Raw genomic sequence first — 25,031 nt, forward strand, 5'->3', positions numbered from 1 at the left:
TGTACAATTGTTGTCAGTTTGTGTACTTTTGCTGTTTTGTGTAATTTTCTTTCAATTTGTGTGAAAATTTGCCCATGTCTCTTCTATACCCACTTTTAATTCCTTTTAATGTTGTGATGAGCTGAAGATTAACCTATCAATAAGAGCCTAACCCATGCTTTGTCAGTAGACAAAGTGGGATTCCTTTATTAGTCCCACAAAGGGGACATTTGCATAAAGGATATCCCATGATTCTCTGGACCAAATTTTAGAACCAGATTAAGAGTGAAGAAAGCATCTGAAGTTGAACCGGAGATATAGGAGGATGTCTCAGAAGTGGAAGACAACACCAATATTGATCTAGACTTTGAGGGGACTAAATGGTCAACATATTGAGAGGAAGAGGCACCTGAGGAGACATTCCAGGTCAAGAGTGAAGATCCCCCAATAACCCAAGTGGTAGAGCAAGAGTGGAAGACATGACACCAGGGCCAACATGTATGCAACATCTTGTGTGGATGACATCAAGTCAAGCTTCCAACTCTTTACCAGAGTCCATTGTGGGAATTATTCTGGAGATGACAAACTTGGAGGGGAGGTGTGTGTTTTGGGACACCTGGAGAGAATTAGACCTGGTAGACCTCCAAGCTTATATGGGTCTGTTAAGCACAGAGACACAAGCGCACACACACAAGACACCCACATTCACGACTTCATGTTGAGGAGTTTGGTCTCTGGTTTTCCCATTTCATTTTTACTTTACATGTTCATTTTCAGTGCCTATTTGTATTTGTAAAAGAGTGTTAGATGAAAAAAAATGGTGGTGATTACTGGTTTTTGTGTTAATTTAAGAGCAGTCAAACAAACTGGGGGTGTGGTGACCACAACAGGAAGGTTCAATTAAATAACCTTTACTTACATCTTTCAAGACAGCTGGAGTAAACCCAAGTACCTTAACATTAACAAGTTCTGGATGAACATGTGAATGTTGCCCCACATCGCCAGAACTTAGAGCTAAAAGTCAGCATTGGTAACAACCATTATTTAAGCAATGGTAAAGCTTTAGCCTATTTTTTTATTTTAAAAAAATGCTGATGTGTATTAGTTTGCTTGAAGTAGTCATAAATAATTCAATATGAGCCTATGTATTCATGTTGATGTGTTTTCAGATTTTATTGAACTTTTGTTACCTACTCATGAGAACAATTAGTGGCTGGAAGTAGATGTTTGTGGTGTTGAAATCAGCTCCATATTCCAGTATTGGCTTTCCAAAAAAATACCAATACCCCCTCTGAAATAAAAGGAGGCACAGAAAACTAAGCCTTGTATGAGTTACTTTAACACTAATCACTTCATATTGTCTTAAGTCCATTTCTATTAGACTACTTTCAGAGCGGCTAAAACCAAATTGTAATTAAACATTGTTAATTACGATGAACACTGAAACCAACAACACTATTATCCTCACTACTACTTGTTTATGACTTGGGTAAGTCAAAGCCTTAAAGGACCATAACCTCACCATTACAGAGGATTTTACCATCAAACATTGTGTCAGCATTCATTGACTAAATTAAGGAATGTTGGAAAATGTTTCTAAATCTGTATTCTGGGGAAAAATAGTGAAGAAATTTGGAAGCAGCACCTAGACTTAGGCGATGAGTAATGCGTCGTTGGAGGTGGCCGGTATGTCGTAATCATATATAACTACAGCTCCTGCGACTCGCAGAGAGAAAGAAAAGGGGAAAGGGCGGAGGTTACGGGAGGAGGGGGAGCAGGAAACGGGGAGCATAAACTTTGCTGATTATTGTCCCATGCAGAGATTGTGTGTACGTGCGTGTGTGTGTGTGTGTGTGTGTGCGCCCAGACATGGGGGTTTCTAAAAGGGTTTATTGTTCTCCTACTCCACTTTGTTTATGTATTTATTTGCCAAGCAGCTTTTGGTCTTTTTTTTTTTACACCGCATGCCAACTGGTTTGTTTGGAGTGTGTGTGTGTGTGTGTGTGTGTGTGTGAGCGTGTGCATGTGTGCGCATGCAGGCGCTTGCTTGTGTATTTGCAATGGAATGGAGATAATGATTACCTCATGAGGCAATACCCAACACCCTGCATCTCTCTCTCGCTAGCTTTCACTTTCCACTTTCTGTCACATTTTGCTGCTTGTTCTCAACACACACTTATCACTTATTATTTATTATTTGAATAGAAGACTATTATCACACAGACATCTGGAAGATAAAGTGACACAGTGGAAAGGGAAAAGTTTGCAAGTGTAGGCTAATATCAATGTTCATTTTTAGTCATAGTTGTTTGACGAAAATGCTTTTTAGTTTCAGTCAAAATTTTGCCATCAGATTCAATAACCATTGATTAACATGGTATTGGATGGTATTATTGTTTGTAAATACACACAGACAGATTTGATGTGATCATTGCGTGAGATCACATGAATTCTGATATGATGAAATTAGTTGATGTTTTATACATAACGCTGTCATTGGACGTGAAAGAGGTGTCATGAAGGCTATCATGAAGTGCTAACATAGCTCCAAAGCTGTCACTGTTTAGCCAACGACGCTTAATGACAGCTTTCATGACACCTTATTCATGCTACAGACAGCATAATGTCAACTTTATGTATAAAACTTCAAGTAAAGTGTTACCAATTAGTTTTTATTAGTAGACAAAAATATCAATATATTTTGATATAGTTTTCATTCACATTTATTTTTCTAATTACATAGTTTCTCTGTCACCACGTTGAGAGTGATGAAGCACAAAAGTAGCTACGTATCATGAATAGTTCTCTTGCTAAGACGATTACCTCATACACCTGTCTTGATTTAGTAGCAACTACATTTTTGAGATTCTTACAATAAAAAAATAAAAGTTATCCTGATTTTATATAACAAGGAACAGCAATCGAAAGAACAACAAGTTTTTCTTCACAATAGAGGTATTGTCTCAATATCTTGTAAACATTGATGTCAATGGAATTATTGAGTTTCATCACGACCCCATGAGTAGTAAAACTGCATCAGGACAGCTGAAATATCTCACTTGCCTGTGCTTTAAAGGCTTTCCGCGGGGGACAAAATGTGGTTTCACTTTTTGCATTTTTCGTAACAATGTTAACCAGGGAACTGTGATATTGTAGGACCAAATAAATGAATACCACTTGAAAAGTCATCAAACAAGGAATCATGAAGACCATAAAGAAAATTAACATAGGGGCCAGAAAAGTAATTGGATTTCAATAGTAAGACATTTCTGATTCTAATGAAAAAAGGTTTATTCTTAGTAAACCAATCGTTGATTTTTATTCAACTATGGCTGATACACAGTATATGAAAATCTTTAATTGATGCGGTAATTTGTAAAATACCACACAATAACGTTTTTCTGCCGCAACAATTTATGTAAAATATCTCAGGAATGGGACACGCTGAAGGAACTCTTTTCGACTTACTGTAGTTGCCAGAGTCATAAGCTGAATCCTAATGTTTTTATGGTGTACTTTGCATCAAAATAAACACAGACACTTATCAGGATTCATCTTTAATGTGATTTGCAGGTAGTTGAGTATTTAATGCTTTAATAGTATCTCTCTGTAACATATTAAGAACATGGTTGTCCTGTAAAACAAAGTACTACATGTTCCACACTCGTAAGTTTTTGAAGAGATTTAGTAACATTTTGCTGATTTTTGGGAGACAGTATCATGAATGATAGATCCCGTTCGTCTGTATACTGAGAGGAACCGTCTGTGTTTTACTAAGACAGAGATTGGAAGAACTCTTAGGGTCAGTGATGTGCACTGTTAATTGTTGATATGGAATACTGGTCCCTCGTCTTAATAACTGAGCTTGAAATAAATCTCTTGCAACACATCCACCTACCACGGCGCATCCCCCTTGACGCTTTATTGAGGGCCTCAGGCTTGATTCTTTAAGATGTTCAACAGTTGATCTACAGATGTACACTCAGATTTGAATCGAATTGTACAGAGAACTTGTTCCTAGTGCAATGGGTCTAGTTTACATCATTAAAACTTGATGTTCCTCGGTTTATTTTTATGCGTTGGGAGCTTCTTTGAGGTGTTTTGTCAAAAATACGGTTTGATTTGGGTTTTTATTTTTGTTAACTGCACTAAAATTCCAACTCCCGCAAAGCTTTTATAACATTAAAACGAAGCCTCTCTCTTCCTTATTTATTCAGCAATGGCCGAGTAACATTTATGTTTACTTAGAAAAAATGGTGGCAAATGGTGTGTGAAGAAAAAGCAAAGCATTAGCAGGTTTTATGGCCTCTTGCCAAAGTTCAAAAACGTGCATGTTGGAATGATAGCTGCCATGTTTAACCAAGCATGTGTTTGGGGATGTGAACTCACAATGGCTGGTGTGTGCGGGACATATTGACACATGTTGACAATATTAGACATTAGAAAAATAAGAAATTGTTGATGACTCATCACTGCTATGCTTTTCAGCTGTATGACTTGATTCTGGTACGTCCTCTACATGTGGGACGTCATCGCTGTAGCACTCCTGGCCTGGTGTGTTGTTTTTAAGTTTTTGTTGCTTAGATATTTTGTTGGTTAGAAACCAAGGAAATTCCTCTCCATTCATGTGTTTTTCTGTATCATTTCAATACTGTAATTGTCTGATTAAGATTGCTTTTGATTTAAAAGGAAGATTCATCTATAAAGAAAGTAATTTACACTTAATTGGGCAGAAAACATTTTTTTTTTTTTTTTGAAAAAAATCTCAAAGACAAATCCATAGCTATTCAGTGAAATCAGATGATGAGAAGAAGCCAGAACAAATGAGACGTGCTGCCTTGCACATAGGGCGTACAGTGCTGAGTGATCTAGGTGAAAGGGGACATTGGTCACACAGTTCAAGGGAGGCGTTCTATAGATTTATCAGCTGTTCTGTAACGGTGCACACTGGACAACATAAAACATATTTTTGTGTGTGTGAGAAATACTTTGAGCCACGTGCACACATGTTGTGCCTCTTGTTCCTGTCTCCCTTCCACAGATGTGGCATATTGTATTTTGTATGATGTGTGCGAATAGCTGGAATAGTTTTTACAGCATCACGGGGAGTCACGATTCACTACTGCTTCAACTTTGCCGAGAATCTTGGAGACATTGGTTTCTTGGGAGATCTTTCATTTGGATTTGACACTTTGTGCGCCGTGATATACGACTGACCGGATAAGCATACAGTACAAGCGGCGAGTGTTGGAGGCTACAGAAAGCACATATGAGTCGTAAAGCTCTGCAGAAATATCCCTCAGGATACATAACTGCTGATCTCAGCAGCTTTGTTCAGCACACCAGGTTTCATTTCATAACAGTTTGATGTTGAGGAGTTTGTGTTGGCAAATTCCAATCATAAGTCTCTCTCAAACTAGACACAAGGGCCTTAGGATAGTTAGCACTTCTACCTCAAATGAAACATCCATGGTTGTGAATCTTGTTGTGGATCTGTTTCTTTTGAAGTTTGCATTCTCTCCTTGTGCGTGCTTGGGTTTTATTGGGTACTTTTGTTTCTTTCTACATTCTTAAATCCTCTATTTTAAATTAGCTGCAGGTGTGAGATAGTGTGTAATTAGCTTTGATGTACACTGATGTCGTGCCTAAATTGTACCACTCTACACCCAGGCCCTACACTACAAAGCTGGATGAACATATCTGGGATATTTCTATGTTCACTGGGTTAACTTAACCAGACATTTGCAATTTCAGGTCAGCTGTAGTACGAAGCTGGTTATCAACACGTTAACTTAAACTAGAAGTTTCCCTACAGGGGTGTAGGTCACCATTGAAAGATGGATATTATTCTTGAAAAATATAAACAATTAAAATCCATAATCCAGGCCAAAAGCAATTCTAAAACCCTCTTTAGCCGCCGCAAAAGCCAGGAAGGAATTCTGGCAGAAAAATGCCGAACCCTGTCAATGCATAAACTCCTGAGATTATACAATAATAATTAATCGGACGATAAACCGACAACACTCTGATTAGTTTCACTTTATTACGCCACAGATGTTTTGTGCAGAGCTTCCTCAGTACCATAGAATACAGTGTATGAACATGATTAAAGTATTACATTTACAGTTATATACTCTGCTGAAGTTTATGCAACAGTGCAGAGTCTTGAAGATCCAGGAGTCATGAATGGACCTTGGAATGAATGAATTAATTAATTTTGTGTCTCGTAAAATACACATATTTACAAGAAAAGTCTAAATCAGTAAAATACTAATGTTTTATAATAGGGTTGTTTAACCTATACTTCAGTACAAGGCACACGGTCTGCAGTGCAGTGAACGCCCGACTGCAAAGCGTTCTATTTGCAACATACGACTCAATCAGTTGACAAACATAGCGCAGTCCAGCAAATGAAAATCTATAGCTTTTATATTGGATGTCCTCGGATAAATTGAAAGGATTGTATTTATCCCTTAATATTCTTCCTCACCTAAATGCACCTCTCTATCCGCGCATCAACCAAGATCTTCTAAGAATGGCTAGGCCATTTTCCAAGAGAACTAATTGGTCAGGAGGTGGTGCTATTAAAATTGTTCTCTTATCCAGAACTTAACCTGCTCCGGAGCACCATGGTGCTTTATCCCGGTAAGAATTTAACCAGTATCATCGTACTGGACGCAAAGGCTTAATCTCGGAAGTTTGCGCGATAAGAGGAAATCCATCATTGTAGTTCCGGACTCTTAAGTCTACTGGTATGTGCGCCTTTCTGCCCAAAACTGTTCACCGTTAGTTATCCCTGACCAGGGGTGTATGAACCACAAGCACATTGCAGGTGGGATGGAAAAAAAAATGCACAACTACACAATAATCTGTGAGGATACAGTTGTTTAGGGCATTGAATTTGTGAGTACAGTTTGTTTTTTTCCCTCACTTGTTGTCACTGTGCAGGAGGGTGTCTGTAAAAAAGGCTGTACAGGTTAGCACAATAAATCTTTCTCACCGTTATTGCTCAGACTCTTGTCTAACCCTGCTTTTTAACATTCCTCTGGGCAGACCTGTCAATGGTTCAACCGCTGCTTTAAGGGCATTACCAGCTCTGGCTTTTTGTACATCTGTCTCTTTTTAAAATGATTTGTGTCCAAAGTACAGGGGTGTGTGGGGATGAACCGAGCCTAAGCTATATTTAAAACAAGAGAAGAGCACATGACTTAAAATAGGATGTCCATTCTTCTTTCTTTTGAACACAGCGCTGTGGACATTATAAAGCTGCCATTACGCAGCCCAGCTACTCCAAGAACATAAGTATCATACTTACCGAAAAAACTGCAAAGATTCCTTAGATTCCACAGGTCGGTTAGAACAGTTTACTGCAGAACAACTCATTTTGACAGCGTAAAAAAGTCGAAAAAACTGAAAGGAAAAGTTAAATGGCTTTTCGGCTTTCCTTCACGACGTAACTGCTATTCACAAAGAGAGCTACGCAAGATCGCGCCTGTCAATCATCGTCATATATGACTTAAAATCCCGTTTTTCAACCTCAAATAACTTTTTTAAAAGAGACTTCACAGAAAAATTAGCACTTGAGCACAATGAATGGTGATAATAACTAATGATCACAGTTGAGTTTTGTTTTGGAAAAAAATTATGTGAATAGTATTTTAACTTTACAGTTTGAGCCATATCTCATCTGTTATCATTGAGGAGGTAGGGTTTATGACCTATACTGCATCCAGTCTGCAGGGGAAGCTCTAGAAATAAAAGCTTCACTCCCCCGGGCAGCTTGTCCCATCCATTCATTTTACAGTCAATGCATCCATCATTATTAGTAAGTCTTCATTTAAATGAATATCGACTCATTAGAGTCATAAGGTTGATGAGGTCGGGGACATTGTGTCTTCACCAGAGCTCTGGCATGGGATTCCACCCAGGCTCATGTCCAAAAGATGTGGAGCTAATGTTCTACCGACCTCTGTTATCCAGCTATTATTTTCATCGAATGCAATCTTTCTTTCATTAACATTTGTTGTTCCTTGTCATTGTTTTTTTTCTCCATCTGTGAAACAGATACTGTGAATATAATTGACAGTTAGAGTAAATCCTCAAAATGGATCATGACCTGATTCTTGAAACCCTGTAACTTCTTTGGCATTAGCTAGAGTTAAATATGAAATGTACACTACCTCTGGTGATTTGGCTTTATGTGGAATGAAAATATTCTTTTATAAAATCCTGCAAATGTTAGGATTGAAAACTATTGCGTCTTTTTCTATTTGTTTGAAGCCTTTCCTTAGATTGATATCACACATACTTCAATCACAGTCCTTGCCCAATCTTATGAAAAGGAACCTTCAAGTTGGCAAAAGACAACTGTTGTTTTGTTATTTAGTTTGTTTTATTAGAACCTCAATAATGGTGAGTGTTCAGAACTGTAGTTTAGCCAATGCCTTTCTGTTTACAACTCATGCTCAAAATAACCTATTTTCTAGCGTTCCATGTTTTATGTGAGACAAATTACCTCCCTGGAGGTCTTTTAATGTTTACCATCTGTAAGTATAACTTGGCATGAACAGATGATCCTTATGCTCCCTATGCTTTAAATCATTTCAAGCTCTTAGCACTGCTGGTGGAATTATGAAATATATTTATAGCGATAGTACTTCAGGTATGTGCATCTCATGTACAGTATGTAGAACATTTTTAAAAGAAAACATTGCAGAGCTCCCGCTGGTTTCTCTGCAGAGTTTGAATGTTCTCTCTGAAAATATGTAGGATAACCTCTATTCTTTTTTTTTTTTTTTTTACTCTTCTGAAGAAAAGTTTAGGTGAAATGTTCATAATATTGCCTCTTTTACAGGCATAGGCTTTTTTCGCAATCTCATACTAACGTACTATACACTACACAATGAGTATATACTGTCTACTATATACTATTAGTATGATTAGTATGGTGACCGTTCCCATTGAAGTATATATTCTTTCAAGTTCCCCAAGATGCATTTTGAACCTAGAACGAGTAAAACCTAAAGCACACTGAGGCTAAATATCTCCGTTGATTCTCCATCTTTGAAAGTTCTGAAAACATTTTAAGTGAGAAAGTAACTAAGTAGAATATCAACATCTGGCCATTTGATCCATAAAACTCACAGAAAACACATTTCATGCAGATATTTCATATTTCATATTTTCATAGACCTGCCATTGTGTTATGGTTAACTTCAAAACAAGAGCCCTAGTTACTAAAACTAAAGGAAGACAAGAAGAGATGCTTTTATTTTGAGTGTTTGTCTTTTAGCTTGAAGCCGGTCCCATTTTACATTCCGCTCACAATGCATCATGGGTTTAATGAGTATGACTAGTGTGCCCACCGTGCATACTTAGGAAATGTCCCAATATAGTACATCTGGGTATTTCCCGCATACTAAATCTTTGCATACTATCTAATGTGAACACACTACATACTCATTTTGATGTCAGGCTTAGTATGAATAGTACGTTAGTATGCAATTTTGAGCACAGCCATACACTTCGAAACAACAGTGATATAAAAATATCACTTTTTTTTTAAAGGTGTGCATGTCTGTTCCATCTTTTTCCTCACATTTAAGTGCCACTTTTACGACGTTATATGTTGTGGGTAGGAAGCACCTCGTGTGTCTGCCTTCAGAAGGCCGACTGCAGAGCCGTCCCCCTATCCAGTCTCTGACTTCCCTTCATAATGTTCCCTCACAAACCCACCACAGCAAAAACAGCATAAAAGAAAGTTAACCACAGACTGGTTGACCATTTGCAGGAGTTTCCTGCAGGGATCGAACACCCTTGCTGCTGAGGTGTTTGCTGTTAACAGGATATAATTACAGTCCATGCAAAGTGTTTCGGTTAGTTTTGCATTCTTTGTGAATCAGTCATGGGAATTTATGTATTCCTATCATATTTGATGATTATCAGTGACGTGCCGTGACCACTAGGGTTGGGTAGGCACGTTGCAAATCGAGACCACTAAAGACAATTTTATATGTTTCTGCTGGCAAGTGTTAATTCAATTCAAATCAACTTTATTTGTATAAAGCAATTTACAATACAGTCATCTCAATGCGCTTATCAAAATATAAAATTCATCATAATAAAGAAAAAACAACAAGCATTTAGCATCTAACAAAATCAACATCATAAACACCATTAAAGAAACATAAGCAATTATTGAATATAGCCTTCATACTCTCCCAACAAGATATATCTCATGACACAGCAGCACATCCATTGTTTGTGTTGGAAACACTGAGAAAATGACAACAACAACTCAGAACAGCCTCAGTGAGGAGCATCCACAAAATCAATCCTTCCTTTTGTTCCATTCACTGTAGAAAATACAAACAATTTTCTGACCTTACTTTGGCTGAAGGTCTGGTAACTCAGGTGTTGGTCTCCATCTTTTAAAAGCTGTTGTTTTTCCTAAAAAAAAGTCTCTCTATCGTCTCTGGCGCTCTCATCATGACTGTAGTGTTATCCCGCCCACTAGCTAGAGAACGTAGCAGCAGCGGTCACTGATAACAATTCACTAATGTACTATGAACTTACGTATAGCATTTAGCATAGCGCGGTTAAGTCCAAAGGCAGCGTAGAGAGCTACCTTTGGACATAAATGGTTGTCATCTTGGGGACCTGACTGCGCATGCACAAACACGAAAAAACACGCAATGGGAATGGAGGCAGAGGAGCAACATGCCTTTGGGAGGAGGCGTGGCCTCCCTCTGCCTTACAGCCGAGTGAGACTGTGCAGCTGTTCCAGGAAATAGCGCTGTTTAGTAATTTGGGCTATGAAATGCACAAAATGCGGACACTTTAAAACCTTTAGGTACTGTAGGCTATTGGAAATGGAAAAATAAATAATTTATAATTATATTATAATAAAACAAATAATCAAAATATCAGTTCACCCTTGGGGAGGCACTGCCTACCTTGCCTACCCTGAAGGAAACGTCACTGATGATTATATTTCTGTGTGTTGCTGAAACTTCATTATAAATGTTTTTATTTACCTTGAAGCTGCTCTACTGAAGCCATCGCTCTTGTTTTTGTGGCAGGTAACCATATGCTGTTACGAGTGTTGCCTTCAGTCTACCCTCGACAGCCAGACACAATCCACCGTCACTTAGATGACCTCACTGCCATGATGTCACAGCTGGAATCCCCTGAGCAACAACACCTAATCAGACTCATTCAAATGATTGCTGAACAACATCCACTCGTAAGTGTTTGATTTGCTGTACAACACACAATGTTTATATTCTTAAAGTATGAGAGCGTATTAGCCATTGTTTTCTTTAAAAAGTGCATTTGGGGTTGTTTTTTTTTTTTTTGAGGGAAAAAAATAAAAAATGAAAAGTGCATTTGGGGTTTTGATTCAAACTATTCTGTCCATGAGTCAGGCCTACGCAAAGATGTTTCCTCTTAAACTGTCACAAAATAACTGGACATGAACATTTTAAGGGAAAAAACAAAGTAAGAAGTGCATGTGTGAATACACAGTTCCAAGTAGAAATTCCATTCATTCTGCCCATCACTCCTGATGTTCAGTTTGATGGGAGATTACTACATACTGACAAACAGAGGATGTGGTGGTAAAACTCACTCAGGGCAAAAACCAAAGTACACATCTGGAGTTATGCATTTGTACCCCCCCCACGTAAAAACCCTGAAACACGTGTGCTGTGTTCAGAGCAGAATTCTTCCCAACCATTATTACATTTTTACCATTATTGGATCCAAGCTATTAGTTAGTAATAATAACACACTTTAAAACTATTTTAAGATTATAAACTGTGGTACAATATGATCTTGTACACCATGCTGTTATATTTTATAGTATGAAGTATAATTACTCGTGCATTAGCAGCAGGAGGTCTGGCAGTGGCATTGTTTTTCTAATACATTGTGTTGCCAGCCTTAAAACCATTGCAGATTATCTAAGGAACTGACAAAGGGCTTCAAATGTTTTGTTTAAAATGTCCCAAATTTTGTCTCAATTTCCACGTCACATTACACTTTTCCGTTTCCTTTCAAAACATGTCAGGAGATCAAATCGAATTTCCTGAAAAAAAGTTGTCTGAATAAATGAAACATATCACCTTTCCCTGTTTAGATTATTTCAGTAGCTATTAAATGTATTCAAATCATACAAAACATGCTAAATAAGGTTAATGGGGTTGACAACTGTTATTAATTTTACATATTATATGCTTTAGATCAGTGGTCTCCAACCGTTTCAAAACCCCAGATCCCTGACCTCCACCTTGGTGACGGCAAGATATACCCAAAGAAGTGTAAAAAAAAAAAGAAAAACAGAAAAAAATGCTGCAAATATCTGTAACTAGCATTAAACTCTCCGTGTCATTTGATCCTTTTGGTCAATTTAATTACGCTGAGAAAATACAAGGACTGGATCCACAGAAACATCAGCCATAATGTATTTATAATGTAATTATTTATTTACAGCTATTGTTTTTGTACACCGTTGTGTTCGGCCGCTAAGGGGTCCTGAGCGCAGAATGTACTGGCGATAATATTCTCTGTCACCCTGGATTTTCACTGGATGCGTAACTGCTCCGTAAATGCTGCGAACCAGCAACGCAGCTGATAGGTTTCCATTAAAGTCAATGTGTCAATTTCCACTGCATGCAAATCTGCTCCAGCAACAGCACCGCGACTGCTGAGTCATGCTGATGCCCTCTGCAGCAAATACGCAGCACTCCTATTTCTGCTGGATGCTGGAGCTGTGCTGCAGAAAGTTGACAAAAAAAGCACTTGCGGGTCAGGAAGTAGTACATAGACACAGAATAAAATATCCGGATTATTTTCAAATAAAATACTACGTGTTCAAGGGGGAAAACACCAACCTTCCGGGACCTCCAACAGGCCCATTTTGGACAATTCGAAAACCGAGCACATATTCGGAATCAGGGGAATCCGTTGATAGCACTTTTTTTTTTTTTCGGCAATGAAATTGTGCGTTTGGGCTCTAGCAGACGCAATTCGGACTCTACCCAAAAACCAAGCATTTATTCGGACTCGGGGGGGGCGAACCAGACCTTTCCGTTGATACCATGGTTGACCCGATCTGAGCACTTTTAAAATCGTATTTTACATATACATTTTGCATTTATCCATGGTTGAATCACACATACTGTATGTATTGCGTGATTACACATGAATTGGCGGGATCTCCTGAGTCCTTGCTGCCCTCTGCTTGCTGCAACAGATGCGCAGCAAAACCGGAGGTGGTGGGGATTGCAGCGAAGCAGGTTCGTACATATACGCATCCAGTGGAAATCTAGGGTCCCACGCTCATGAGGAAAATACCATCTCATCAAATGGTTTATCCTTTGACCAGAGCAACTGTATGGATGAGGTGTCCCAGCAATCACACACTTCTAGTTTAACTGTGAGTCAGACAAACCCTGTTTCATTGTGTGTATGCGGCACCAGCAGCAGTGGAGGTATCAGCTGTTTTTAGAATCAGAATCACACACCAGAGCTGCTACGTCACTTTCTTTTCTTCCTCTCCTCTCCTAACAACAGGAATAGTCAATTTAAGGTGATAATCATGTGTTTTGTCCAACCGCTGTGTGGCATTGGGTCACAAACACGTCAGATCAAGTCAAATGCGATACGAGGCGAATAACAAGGGTGGGAGGAAACAGTGCTTTTTCAACTTTGGCCCTCTCAACTCTCAATTTATGCCTGGGATTGCTTCTTCATCCTTGATTTCAAATTAGTTGGCCATGAACGTCATGGCAACTGTAAGTCTTTAGCCTTTATGTAGCACTCCACACAAAGATCTCATTCTGACCTGAATCCTCTCTTTTAAATGCTGTTCCGTCTCGTCCGTACAGATGCTGAGCCCTCAGGTACCCGTGCTGATCAGTTACCTGGGTCAACAAGCTCTGACCGAAGCTCTTTTGGGTGCACTGGTGGATGTGTCGCAGGCTAGCCCATCCTCATTGGTCAGCTTCCTGCCGACCCTGAGGACAGTCGGACAGCAATGCCCCTCTTTCGTGGGTCACGTGGTCAAAATCCACGGTGCAGTGGGCATCATCAGTGAAGTAAGGTTAACATAATGACACACATTTTATACATTAATGCATGTAATTGATTTAATGATGGCTATATGTTCAAACACGAGAAAACACAGTTGCAAAATTATTTTTGATCATAAAAAAGCAGAATGCTAGAAAAAAAACCCAATGCAAGCATGAGGGGAACGTGCAAATGTGCAAAGGCTTTTGGTCCACCCTGAGATTAAACCAAGGGTGTGTGTACTTTAGGGCCAACATATTAACAACAACAGCACCACTGTGCAAGGGCTTGATGCTGAGGATAGACATGGACGCACACACGCACTGACAAAGAGAAAAACAGGCAGGAATGATTATTTTAATGATTCGGAAGGAAAAGGCTGCACACTCATGTGACTTATTCACTATTGTTCTGCCAAGTAGTAAAAAAACCCACTCTCCCACAAAGAACCATCCGAGCAGATTTGGTTGTTTGACTCTTGTTCAACACCTACCTCAGTGTTCAGGGGAAGTTCCTCTCTTAAGCAAACACATGCTGAGAGATCGTGTTAGAGATCTGGAGGTCACTAACTGTTTTTTTTTTAATTATTAGTTAGCTTTAGATCAGATCAGATTTATTACATTGGTGGTTGTGTGTTACCATCTACATGACTGTGTTCAATCTAGCTGTACAAAATTGGGGAAACAGGCTCTTATGGTTGAGAAAACCACAAATCTTATGTGACAACCAACCATTACATCTAAAAAGCTCTTTTTTTTTGTATGAATTAAACAACTTGAATTTGTTTTGAATGAGACCAAATTTCTCCCATGTGCCTCATTTTGGCCAACTCGCCGGGTACACACGTGTTGGTGTAAACGAGTTGTGATTGCAGGTACAAGGAACAGGCTACACATTGATATTGAACAGCGTGAAGTGCTTTCAGACTATTCCTTACATAAGTGAAGAGCATTAACATAATGTGCCCTCAGCGCCAAGGGCCTGATCGGTTGCATTGGGGGTGATTGGTGGGTGCCTCTGTGGGGGTGGGGTCTGTGAGGGTGCGGTGCTAGCTGCAGGGGTGGCTCGGGCTGCCCTTGGTGCTTGTCTGCCTGGTGGCTCTCATGCGCCAATTGAGGCGCAATGGTTTCCAGTTGCGGCTTGTACACACACAAGCTGTGAACGCAGTGTTTGGGAGTTTAGGATAGCTTACGCTGTGACCTAGCGTACAAATTGCTGGGTCACACCTGTAAGCACACACGCAGCCCCTCTGCTCACCCCCTCTTTATTTTAGGTTGTAGTGTAAGCTCCCTCTCGTGGTTGGCGTTAGAAAGGGGTAGTGGTTGGGGGTGTTTAAAAGGGTTAGGATTAGGGTAACCAACAACACTTGACAGCCTTCATGACACCTTATTCATGCTAATGACTGGTGTTATGTCATAATAATGACAGTGTAATGTCAGCCTTATGTATAAAGCTTTAGGTAAAGTGATACCAAACATACCGTTCCCTCATGATGGTCACAATTAACCAAAATCATAACCATATTATTCAGTTATAGTTGTGGTTAATGTGTCATCAAAATAAGTACTATATTGCAGAAAAGCAACACTTTAAGTTTATATTAAGTACACATAAAGAGGCACTAAAATCACAATCCTCTTTCTTACACAAAAAGGTAGTGATTTGGGATTTTTATTTTTTTAAACAGCCTCTGGGAACAGACTCTTATTGTATTGTGGTGACCAACTGTGATATGATCAGTAAACTAAGTTAAACAATGGGTCAATTATGACACAATGTATCTGGATGTTTATTTACTGATTAATATATGTAGCATCATCTTTATCTTTTTGTATTGTACTGTAAGTTTGAATAAAATATATGCAGTAAAAGTATTAGTGATAAAGAGGTCTAAATGATATTTATTAGAGAAAAGAAAGCATGTTCATGTTAGTATGGGTGTGGTTAATGTAGGAAGTCTATATTGTGATGGATTAGTGATTTATTCAGAATGCATGAAGATTGTAGGATTGACTTCAGCTGTTATGTTATGATCCTTTTCAGAATCGATCAAGATGACTTCTTTTTTTTCAAGGTCAAAACATGCATAGATCTCATGTAGTAGTGTCTCAAGTGACATAGTCAGATTAGTAAAAAAAAAAAAAAGAAACTTCCTTCCCAAAAGCATGTAAGAGGTTTCCTGTAACTTACCACTGATTGTGACATCACGGTATTTAATACTGTTATTGGATTGGTGAGTATTGGTGGGAGTTCATACTATCCTATCCAATAATGATCCAGTAAAGAGCAGAGAAGAGCTGCCGTGCCGCAGTTATTCAGATTAACCTCACTGTGCTGACGCGTTGAACATGAATCTGCTCTGTTGCAAAACAAAAGGATCAGCAATGATTGGATCTATTCCTTTGAATACCTAAATTATATGCAGATGATGCATTTAATCAATGTTAGGTGTCATGACACTGTTTCTCTTGCACTAGGTACCGTCATTTTCGGGCTATAAAGCGCACTTTTTTGTTGGTCGCATTACAATAATTTGGCAATATTCTAATAAAAATCCACACAAATGCTGCAGCCTAACATGGCCGCACCCTATTGGCTGATGAGGGTGCTCTTCAGACAACTCGGCCAATCAGAACGGGCAGGTAGGCGGGCTGCTGTACTCAAGTTAGGTTTAAATTTCCGTGTTTCAACTGATAAGTTTCCTGTAATACATGAAGTCTCCTCCTCACTGACCCACGTCTACATATCAGTCCATTCATAACTTTTTATGGTCACTTCTTACTGGAACCAGACTGATACACCGCTTTGTCCGCTCTTCTTATCGTGAACTACCGCAGAGCGATCACATCGAGTCGGACTCTGAGTCAGAATACGGACGCGATTGCTTCTGAACAAATCCAACGTGGTGATTTGGCAACTTCATACTGTTATGCTACTATTACAAACTGGCTGACTTTTATTGTAGATGGAGCGGAGATCAGAACAACCTGTATCCAGGCTGTATCCAGGCTGTATCCAGGCTGTTCTGATCTCCTCTCCATCTATCCGTCCTCCTTACGGAAGCATCTCCATCAGCCTCAGAGTCCAGAGCACCGATCAATCCTGAACAAACCTAACGCGGTGATTTAACAACTTTATTCTGTTTATCCTTCTAACAAACTGGCTGACTTTTACTTCATCCATGCTGCTGCTGCAGCAGGCTCCCTCTCTCCCTCTCTCTCTCGCTCTCTTTCTCTCTCTGGCAACATTTCTGTCGTCGCTATGATGAGTGTGCATCATGACAGAATGACTAATCAGAATGATTCAGTGCGAGCAAGAACGATTTAATGTTAACACTTTCATTGTTTCATCTGGTCTAATGTGACTGAGCTAAATTTTGTGGCGGCATGAAGCTTATAAAACCGGGAAAAATTCACAATTTAGCCGCATCATTGTTTAAGCCGCAGGGTTCAAAGCGTGAGAAAAAAGTAGCGGCTTAGAGTCCGGAAATTACGGTAAGTTTTTAAGTATTTTCCTCCGTCATTAAAAACTGAACCGTTTAACTTAGAGGCTCAGGAACTATGTGACAATCTTTTCTGCCACATCATTAACCTAACGATTTTTGTTTCCAATAATCACAGAAAACCATTATCAAACATTTAATTAATTCTAACTTGAAACAAATATCTTTTACAAGCAGTTTGGAGAATTTATTGAGCGATGTGGTCTCAAGGTTGAGAAACTGGCACTTTGAATTCTGGTGATTTGCTGTGAAAAGTCACACCTGTGATCTCATTGAACACTGAGTAATATTTTTGTGCCCAAAGAAATAAAGTCATTTCTAAATGATAACATTTGGTTAATAAATATGTGGAAATTACCTAATCCATCAAATCCTGTTGAATAATTAAAGTCCCTAATAAACTCACGTGTATTTGAGAACCTGTCAACACAGAGGCTTAGAGAGAGAATGGATAACTGTTACGGATGGTGCTTCTTGGCCTTGTAGCCTGCCCTTCCTCCCTCTGACCTAACGTTCCTGATTCACATCAACAATCAAGTGGAGAGAGAAAGATTTAAAGAAGAGTTAAAGAGAATATGTTGAATATTGAGGAAGGGAAAAATAAAGTGTTGTTTAAGTATTTAGAAAATACTGAGTTATGGGAAAGAATTTAGTTTTTAGTGTTTATGTAGGTTTAGTCTTTTGTCACTTTTTCTTGTTTAGAGGGTGGACTCTGGGTGCGACGGCCCCATATAGGGTTGTCCTCCCTACTTTTGTTTAGTTTGGCCAGGGTCTCCAGTCTGTTTTCTTTTGTTTTGTTGCTACTTTTAATATCTTGTTTCTTATGTGTTTGGCATCATGTTGCGGCCCCTCAAGCCTTGGAGTTACATCCGAGAGGAGACAGGTAACAATAACCCACAACAATTCATATAGAGGTAGATTCTCCCATCTGGGCTTAAGCTCCTTTTTGCAGTTACGCGCTTCTCTTCTAAGCGTATTCCCCGGTCCAGGCTGCTGACACGCCCACCGTAAGTAGAGCAAAACTGCGTAGTCTGTGAATGAAGGCGGGTTGAAGGAAAGGAGGTGGTGATGTCATTTTTGGGCTGTCTAGATATAACGGAACATGGAGTTTTCCCAATGCCTGTAAATGTCATTGAAATCCATGAAAATGATAAAGTTTTAATTTGAAACGCCTTCATTGATAAACAATGTAACAGGTTGATTTGATCAGATCATTGACCAGATTATTGCACTGTTAGGATCGGCCGCATTCTTCTGTCCGAGTCACGGTTAAAATCTCTCTCCTTGATCATCATCATCATCATCATCATCGCTGTAAAGTGTGACTGAGTTAGATGCACTGGAGATATGAGGAAATAACCCGGCCGCAGAGTGTCCTGCTTTAATACAGAGGGATGTTTGCAGTGAAACAGAACATTGGCTTCCATAATACGCAGTTTTAAATATAAATTGTTTAACACGACCTGAGCTGAACCTCATTAAAATAGTTTGTGGTGCATCCTCATTCGCATATATGACAGCTTGTTTCACTCTGTAGTGGATCAAACTTTACGTTGGACATAGTAGGAAAATAGTTGACAGAAGTCTGTCTCGCACGAGTCCGTGTGGCTTTAAATGTAACTAAGTCCATATTTCTAGTGCAATATAATGTTTCATATAATGTTTCGTGGGCGACCGTGGCTTAGGTGGTAGTGGGTCGTCTTCTGATCGAGAGGTTGGGGGTTCGATCCCAGTACATGACTATGTGTCAAAGTGTCCTTGGGCAAGACACTGAACCCTAAGTTGCTCCCAGTGGTCGACTAGCGCCTTGCATGGCAGTCCTGTCCCACTGGTGTGTGAATGTGAGAGTGATTGGGTGAATGAGCTGATGTGTAAAGCGCTTTGAGACTGCTTCAGTGTGTTGATAAAGCGCTATATAAAATCAAGTCCATTTACCATTTACCATTTTCACCAGGGTTAGAAGCGCGTAAGAGGAAAAGGACTTGCGCACACTGGAGAATGCGCGTAAAGCCAGATTTGAATGGGAACACCCACATTTCAGGGCTGCTCCACCCACAGTGCGTAACTGGGATTAAGGCGCGCAGCGACTGACCTAAGTACAGGGGGAGAATAGCACGTAGCCAAAAACATTGCCGCTGTACTGCTTTTTGAACTTACATGCATTGGAGAATAGACCCCATAGTGTTGATAACCACTTTTTCACAAGTGCAACACTTGTTTTTTTTTTTTATTTCACTTTAATTTAACACCGGTTATGTGCAAAAAAAATCCTTGTATCAGCCTCAAATATGACGAACTTTGGGTTTTGTACTAATAACTTGAATTTCTGTTTAACATCAGTGGATCAATGTCTTTTGTTTTCCATCTGAAAGTCATTGTGATATATTTGTTGAGTATGATGATTTGTTAAAAAACAGTGACAGGCTTTTGAAGGCAAAGGGACTTAGAGTCCAAAGTATGTACAGAAATTTGAGAAGTTGGCAAAGATGTAATAATAATGGAATGTCTGTGCCATGTCACACAAATCTGCTGTGTCTGACAAGAATGGCAAGATAAACGAGAGCTCCCACTCTCTCCTTTCCTTTGGGTCCATTTGGGACTGCTTAACCGTAATTTGAGGAAATAAGTAAAAAGGAAAAACACTTCATGACCAGTGGTGTTACTAGGCATGTGCGCACATATACAAAAAAAAACTTAGATTTTCATGTATACCAATAAAGGCAGGGTAAAACGTTGGCTGGACAACACACTCAACGAGAGAGATGATCATATACACAGTCATTCATCATTAACTACAACCTTAATCAGTGCCATCTCCTCCAAAACAAGCCCACCTCTGATATTAGTGTGCACACCCTATCATGCATGATAGGTTAGAATACTATACATACAAAATACAATGGGTTTTCAAAATAAAACAGCTTTCTGTGAGCCTGACACCTCTCATTTGAACAGGGACCCTGTGTGTTTTGGTTGTTTTTATTGGGGAAAATACTTTTGATCGGGGATGATAAATGTTAATTCGGGAGAGGGTAGGACGTGTAAACCAGAGACTAAATCGTACTGACTATATCAGATGATTATATTTCTGTAGAGATGTTGTGCAACTGCTTAGAAAAGGTAAACAACGAAATGAGTGAAAACTTCCTTCAACAAAATCATGATAAGATGGAGGTGATTCTCTTTGGTTACAGGGAAAAAGGACTGGTGTCAGTAAGTATCTTGAGTCTCCATCTTTACAAGCGAAAAACCAAGAATGAAACCTTGGTGTTCTGATTGACTCAGATATGAAATTCTGCAGTCAGATTAAATCAATCACAAAAACAGCTCCTACCACGTAAAGAACATCTCCAGAGTGAAAGGTCTCGTGATTTTATGACTTCATGAACACTTTTATGACCCAGAGTTCACAGCAAACATGATGAAGGAGCTTTTAGTTGTTCTGCTGCAGAGAAGTGGAACAAACTTTAAATCCAAATTCAAAGGTTTTGTTTTCTCTACTGCTTGTGACTGAGAGGGACATTTTTCATCTTTTTTTTTGGTGATTTAATGATGTAAAGCATGTTGAATTTTTCACATTTTAACTTTTTTTTTAATCCCTACCCCTTTTTATCTCTTTATTTTATCTAATTTATATTCATATAAATGTCCATATAAACATATATATGTATACATAGACTATATACTGTACTGTCAACGACATATCAAGATTTTCAACTGGTAAGTTTTAAAATTAAGGGATGGTAGCGTTTTTTTTCATGTCAATAAAATGGCCGTGGCCTTAAAAAAATAAGAGTGGAGGACAGAGGAGCCTCTTAAAGGAGAAGTTACAGGTCTGTGAGAGCCAGAAATCTTGCTTGTTTGTAGGTGACCAAATACTCATTTTACCGATGGATTTACCAATTAATTCATTAAAAATCCTACAATGTGATTTTCTGTATTTTTTCTTATCTGTGAGCTCCTGTGAAATGCCATTCTCATTTTACACATTAATATCTTGTGCGCGTGTGTAAGTAATCATTTATTTTAAGTTTGTTGCGAGTTTGTTTTACCTAAAAAACGTCCAATTGGTTAAAGCAGATATTAGTTCTTCTTACTTTTCCTGCACTTTAGTATGTGTGATGTTACATATCTATCATGTTTCATGCAACGTGAAGTTAGTTAGATATGTTGAAGAGGTAAAGCCACAGACTTGTTTGCTTTATTGTTGTAATCTGTGCTTTAAAATGTATATTTATTGAAAGTTTAAATAACTCTGAAATTGTTTATTATGAAAATGATTGATTTATTGCTTGTGTTTATTGAAAAATACACGACAAGAGGCTCTTGAAAAAAAGCAATATCACACTCTTACGACTGCCACAACAGAGGTTAATCATATCATTTTGTGTAGCCGGTGCTGGATAGCTGCTGCTGTTTGTTATTGTTTTAGCATTTTTGAGCAGGCTAAAATTAAGTGTTCCCCTAAACCACATGGGTCAAACTCATGGCCCGGGGACCAAATCCGGTCCTTTAAAGCTCCAAATTCTGAAATGACAAAATGACTCATTTTGTAAATCACAAACATTTTGTGTCACCAGTTAACTACACTGAAAAAAATGAAACTGCTGTGTCATTTATTTAAAGTGTATTTTTATAATGGTCTACGTGAAAATCATGCTTTCTGTATGAAACCTGTTTTGTCCAATTTGCCATAAAGCACATAAGGAACTCCTTAGAACAAATTAAAAAGAACAATTTTACTTTACAGTTTTCATGTCACGTGACCACATGACGTCACATCTCCTTGCGGCGCCAGCCAGGTTATTACTGTCGGAACTGTCAAAATGACTATGAAAATTTGTCTGTTGTATATACAGTACATATTATTTTGTGACTAACCAATTTCTGTATAATAGGCAATTCAAACAAGTGGTAACTTTAAAACTGTAACTTGTAAACTTTAAATGGCAATGATTCTGCGAGCAAAAAAGGAACAAAAATGGCATTATTCAGATCTGTGACATGTTAAAAAAAAATTTAAAAAAATGTTTTATGATATTTATTATCATACCTCCCTTTCTCGCATTTCTTCTTACTGCATTCCTGTTTCTGCTTTGGGTGAAATATTTCCTGATATCATCTACAGAAGTCATGTGATAATGTTTTAGTGTGTCAGTAGGTGTCATTTGAACAATAATAATGTGAAATTGACAGTTTTTGTGTCACATTACCAGAACTCAAACCGCACTGTGTGCTAAGTGTCCCACAGATGGCCAGTCTGCCTCTGGAACTTAAGCACAACTCATTTATACTGGGGCACGGGCCTTGGAGAAGTGTTTTCCCCTTTATCCAGCCATAATAAAGCTTCATAACCTAGCTTCAGTATGGGTCCTGTTTAAATTCACATTGGAACCATTTGGAAAGTCATGCATGTATTCTGGGAAATGCCTCTGCTGAGACCTCCTAGTGATGGCAGTGGAGAGTTCCTCTGTAGATTTGTGTTTGTGCCCTAAGTATTTAACTTGATTGCACAATTCTTTTTCCAGCTCCTTTTACCTCCTGTGGGAAGTCATTCCATCATTTGTTTTTCGGACATTTTCTTGTTAGAACTAAATATATCATAAATCAAAGAACTCCATGTACCATGTTGAGTAATGTTCAGCCTAAGGAAAAACCCGTCTTCATTTAGGTGTTTATTGTTGAGTTTAAAAAACATTTTTGACTGCTTCTATTTGTCCTGATATTTGCACTATTCAACAGTTTTTGTGCATTTAATCTTTCATAGTGTTCTCTATGATTCTAATGGGAAAGTTATTGCATTGGAGGTAAAATAAAACTAAAATATCACTTACAAATGTCGAAATTATAGATTTACTTAACACAAATAAAATATAATATACAGTAGATTTACACATTAGAAATTATTTGTAGGAGCAAAGCCACAGATTAATGTGCATTAAGAGGTTCCAGTTGAATAATAGAGAGATTGGGTCCTGATGGTCAATCAATGGAAACCAAATAACCGAGGAAGGAAACAATGAAAACATGGAGAAAACATGAAAAACAGAGGGGATTTGGCTCTTTACTGGACCGGTGCAATGTTTTCATCCTTTGTTGTATATTTATCACTGGATCCCAGGCATGTGCCATAGGAGATTTTCCCACTCTGTTGTTTGACTTATGATTACAGCTTGATTTAAAATGAACGAGTTTGTGCTTTTCTTCTCTGATGATGTTTATTGTCGTTACTCGTGTGAGTTTCTGTCTACTTGATGCCAAACATGTTGGGACAGTCAGAAACAATCAGTTAAAAATAATATAAAAGATTAATTACACCAAGAATGTTATTAAAGACATCAAATCAAAGAACAACAAGATTTATCATTTGATGATTTAAGAGAGCTTTGCGTGACCTGGCAGACTTTGGATTGTATGAGTAGGTTACGTTTGTGTTACGCACATTTAAAGTAATGTTAGAAAAAAGATCACAAAAATTGAAGCGTCAACAATGAAATATGTGGGACTATTTTGACAAACCGCTAAACGATGCTCCGCTAACACACACAGTCATTTTTTAATAATTTAATGAGTTTTAAAGAGGTAATCCAGGTATTTATTTCTCTTCTGGCAGCACCAGAATAGCAACCCAGCACATCTTGACTAGGGGTGTGAAATTTTTTTTACAATATATCGCGATTTTTTTTGGGTGCCGATTTTTTATTTATTTTTTTTATCAATATTTTTGTGTATTTGTGCAATATTTCAGTGGTTACAATGCTTTCAATGTGTTGCAATGGCTACTTGATGCACTCGATTTTATGATGGCACTGTGTAACACTGCATTTTCTTTTTTTTTTCAGTGAAAATGTGCAAAAACACTAATAATAAATAATAAATAGGGTGTTTTGAAGCAAATAGTTTTCACTCAATTTGTCCTCTGAATGATCAATATCTTCTGATGAACATATACAGCAACTTCATTTTTCATCTCTACGTTTAATTTTGATATTAACTGGATAGAATATTGCGATATATCGCGATAATATCATATCGCGACCCAAGTATCGTGATACGTATCGCATTGCAGCATCCTGACCCAGTAATATCCAGACCACTAGAAACACATCAGCTGCAGTTACACTCTAGACCAGACATTAGCAACTGGCCATGGCTAATTTTGTGCAGCACACAAAATGACAGAGAAATGCGCAAAACATCAGAAAAAACACAAAATAAAACATGAATGCACAGAATGACAGAAAAATATATAAAACGACAACAAAAACACCCTTTTTTCTTTACTGTATAGATGCTGAGATTATTATAAACGCTGAAATGAATCCGTTCACATTTTTGTGGCCCCTGTTGGGTTAAAAGTTGCCCACGTGTGCCGTTGACAATCTGTGGACAATGCAGCAAATTAAAAGAAAGCTCTCTATTCATTGGTCCAAAGCTTTGTCATTAATTATGACAGCTCATCAGCTGTTTTCTCTGA

General features: G+C 38.4%; 1 protein-coding gene across 4 annotated transcripts in view; it reads left to right on the top strand.

Moving 5' to 3' along the window:
* Window positions 1-25,031, top strand: part of veph1 (ventricular zone expressed PH domain-containing 1) — a 92,920-nt gene that overhangs the window by 33,633 nt on the left and 34,256 nt on the right. For all 4 annotated transcript variants that reach the window (XM_028464762.1, XM_028464763.1, XM_028464764.1 and 1 more), the window contains exons 5-6: window positions 11,061-11,224; window positions 13,869-14,078. In XM_028464762.1, the coding sequence (XP_028320563.1) occupies window positions 11,061-11,224; window positions 13,869-14,078 (374 nt within the window). The remainder of the gene's footprint in view (window positions 1-11,060; window positions 11,225-13,868; window positions 14,079-25,031) is intronic.

Source organism: Gouania willdenowi, chromosome 13 (genome assembly GCF_900634775.1).
Source record: "Gouania willdenowi chromosome 13, fGouWil2.1, whole genome shotgun sequence".
NCBI lineage: Eukaryota > Metazoa > Chordata > Actinopteri > Blenniiformes > Gobiesocidae > Gouania > Gouania willdenowi.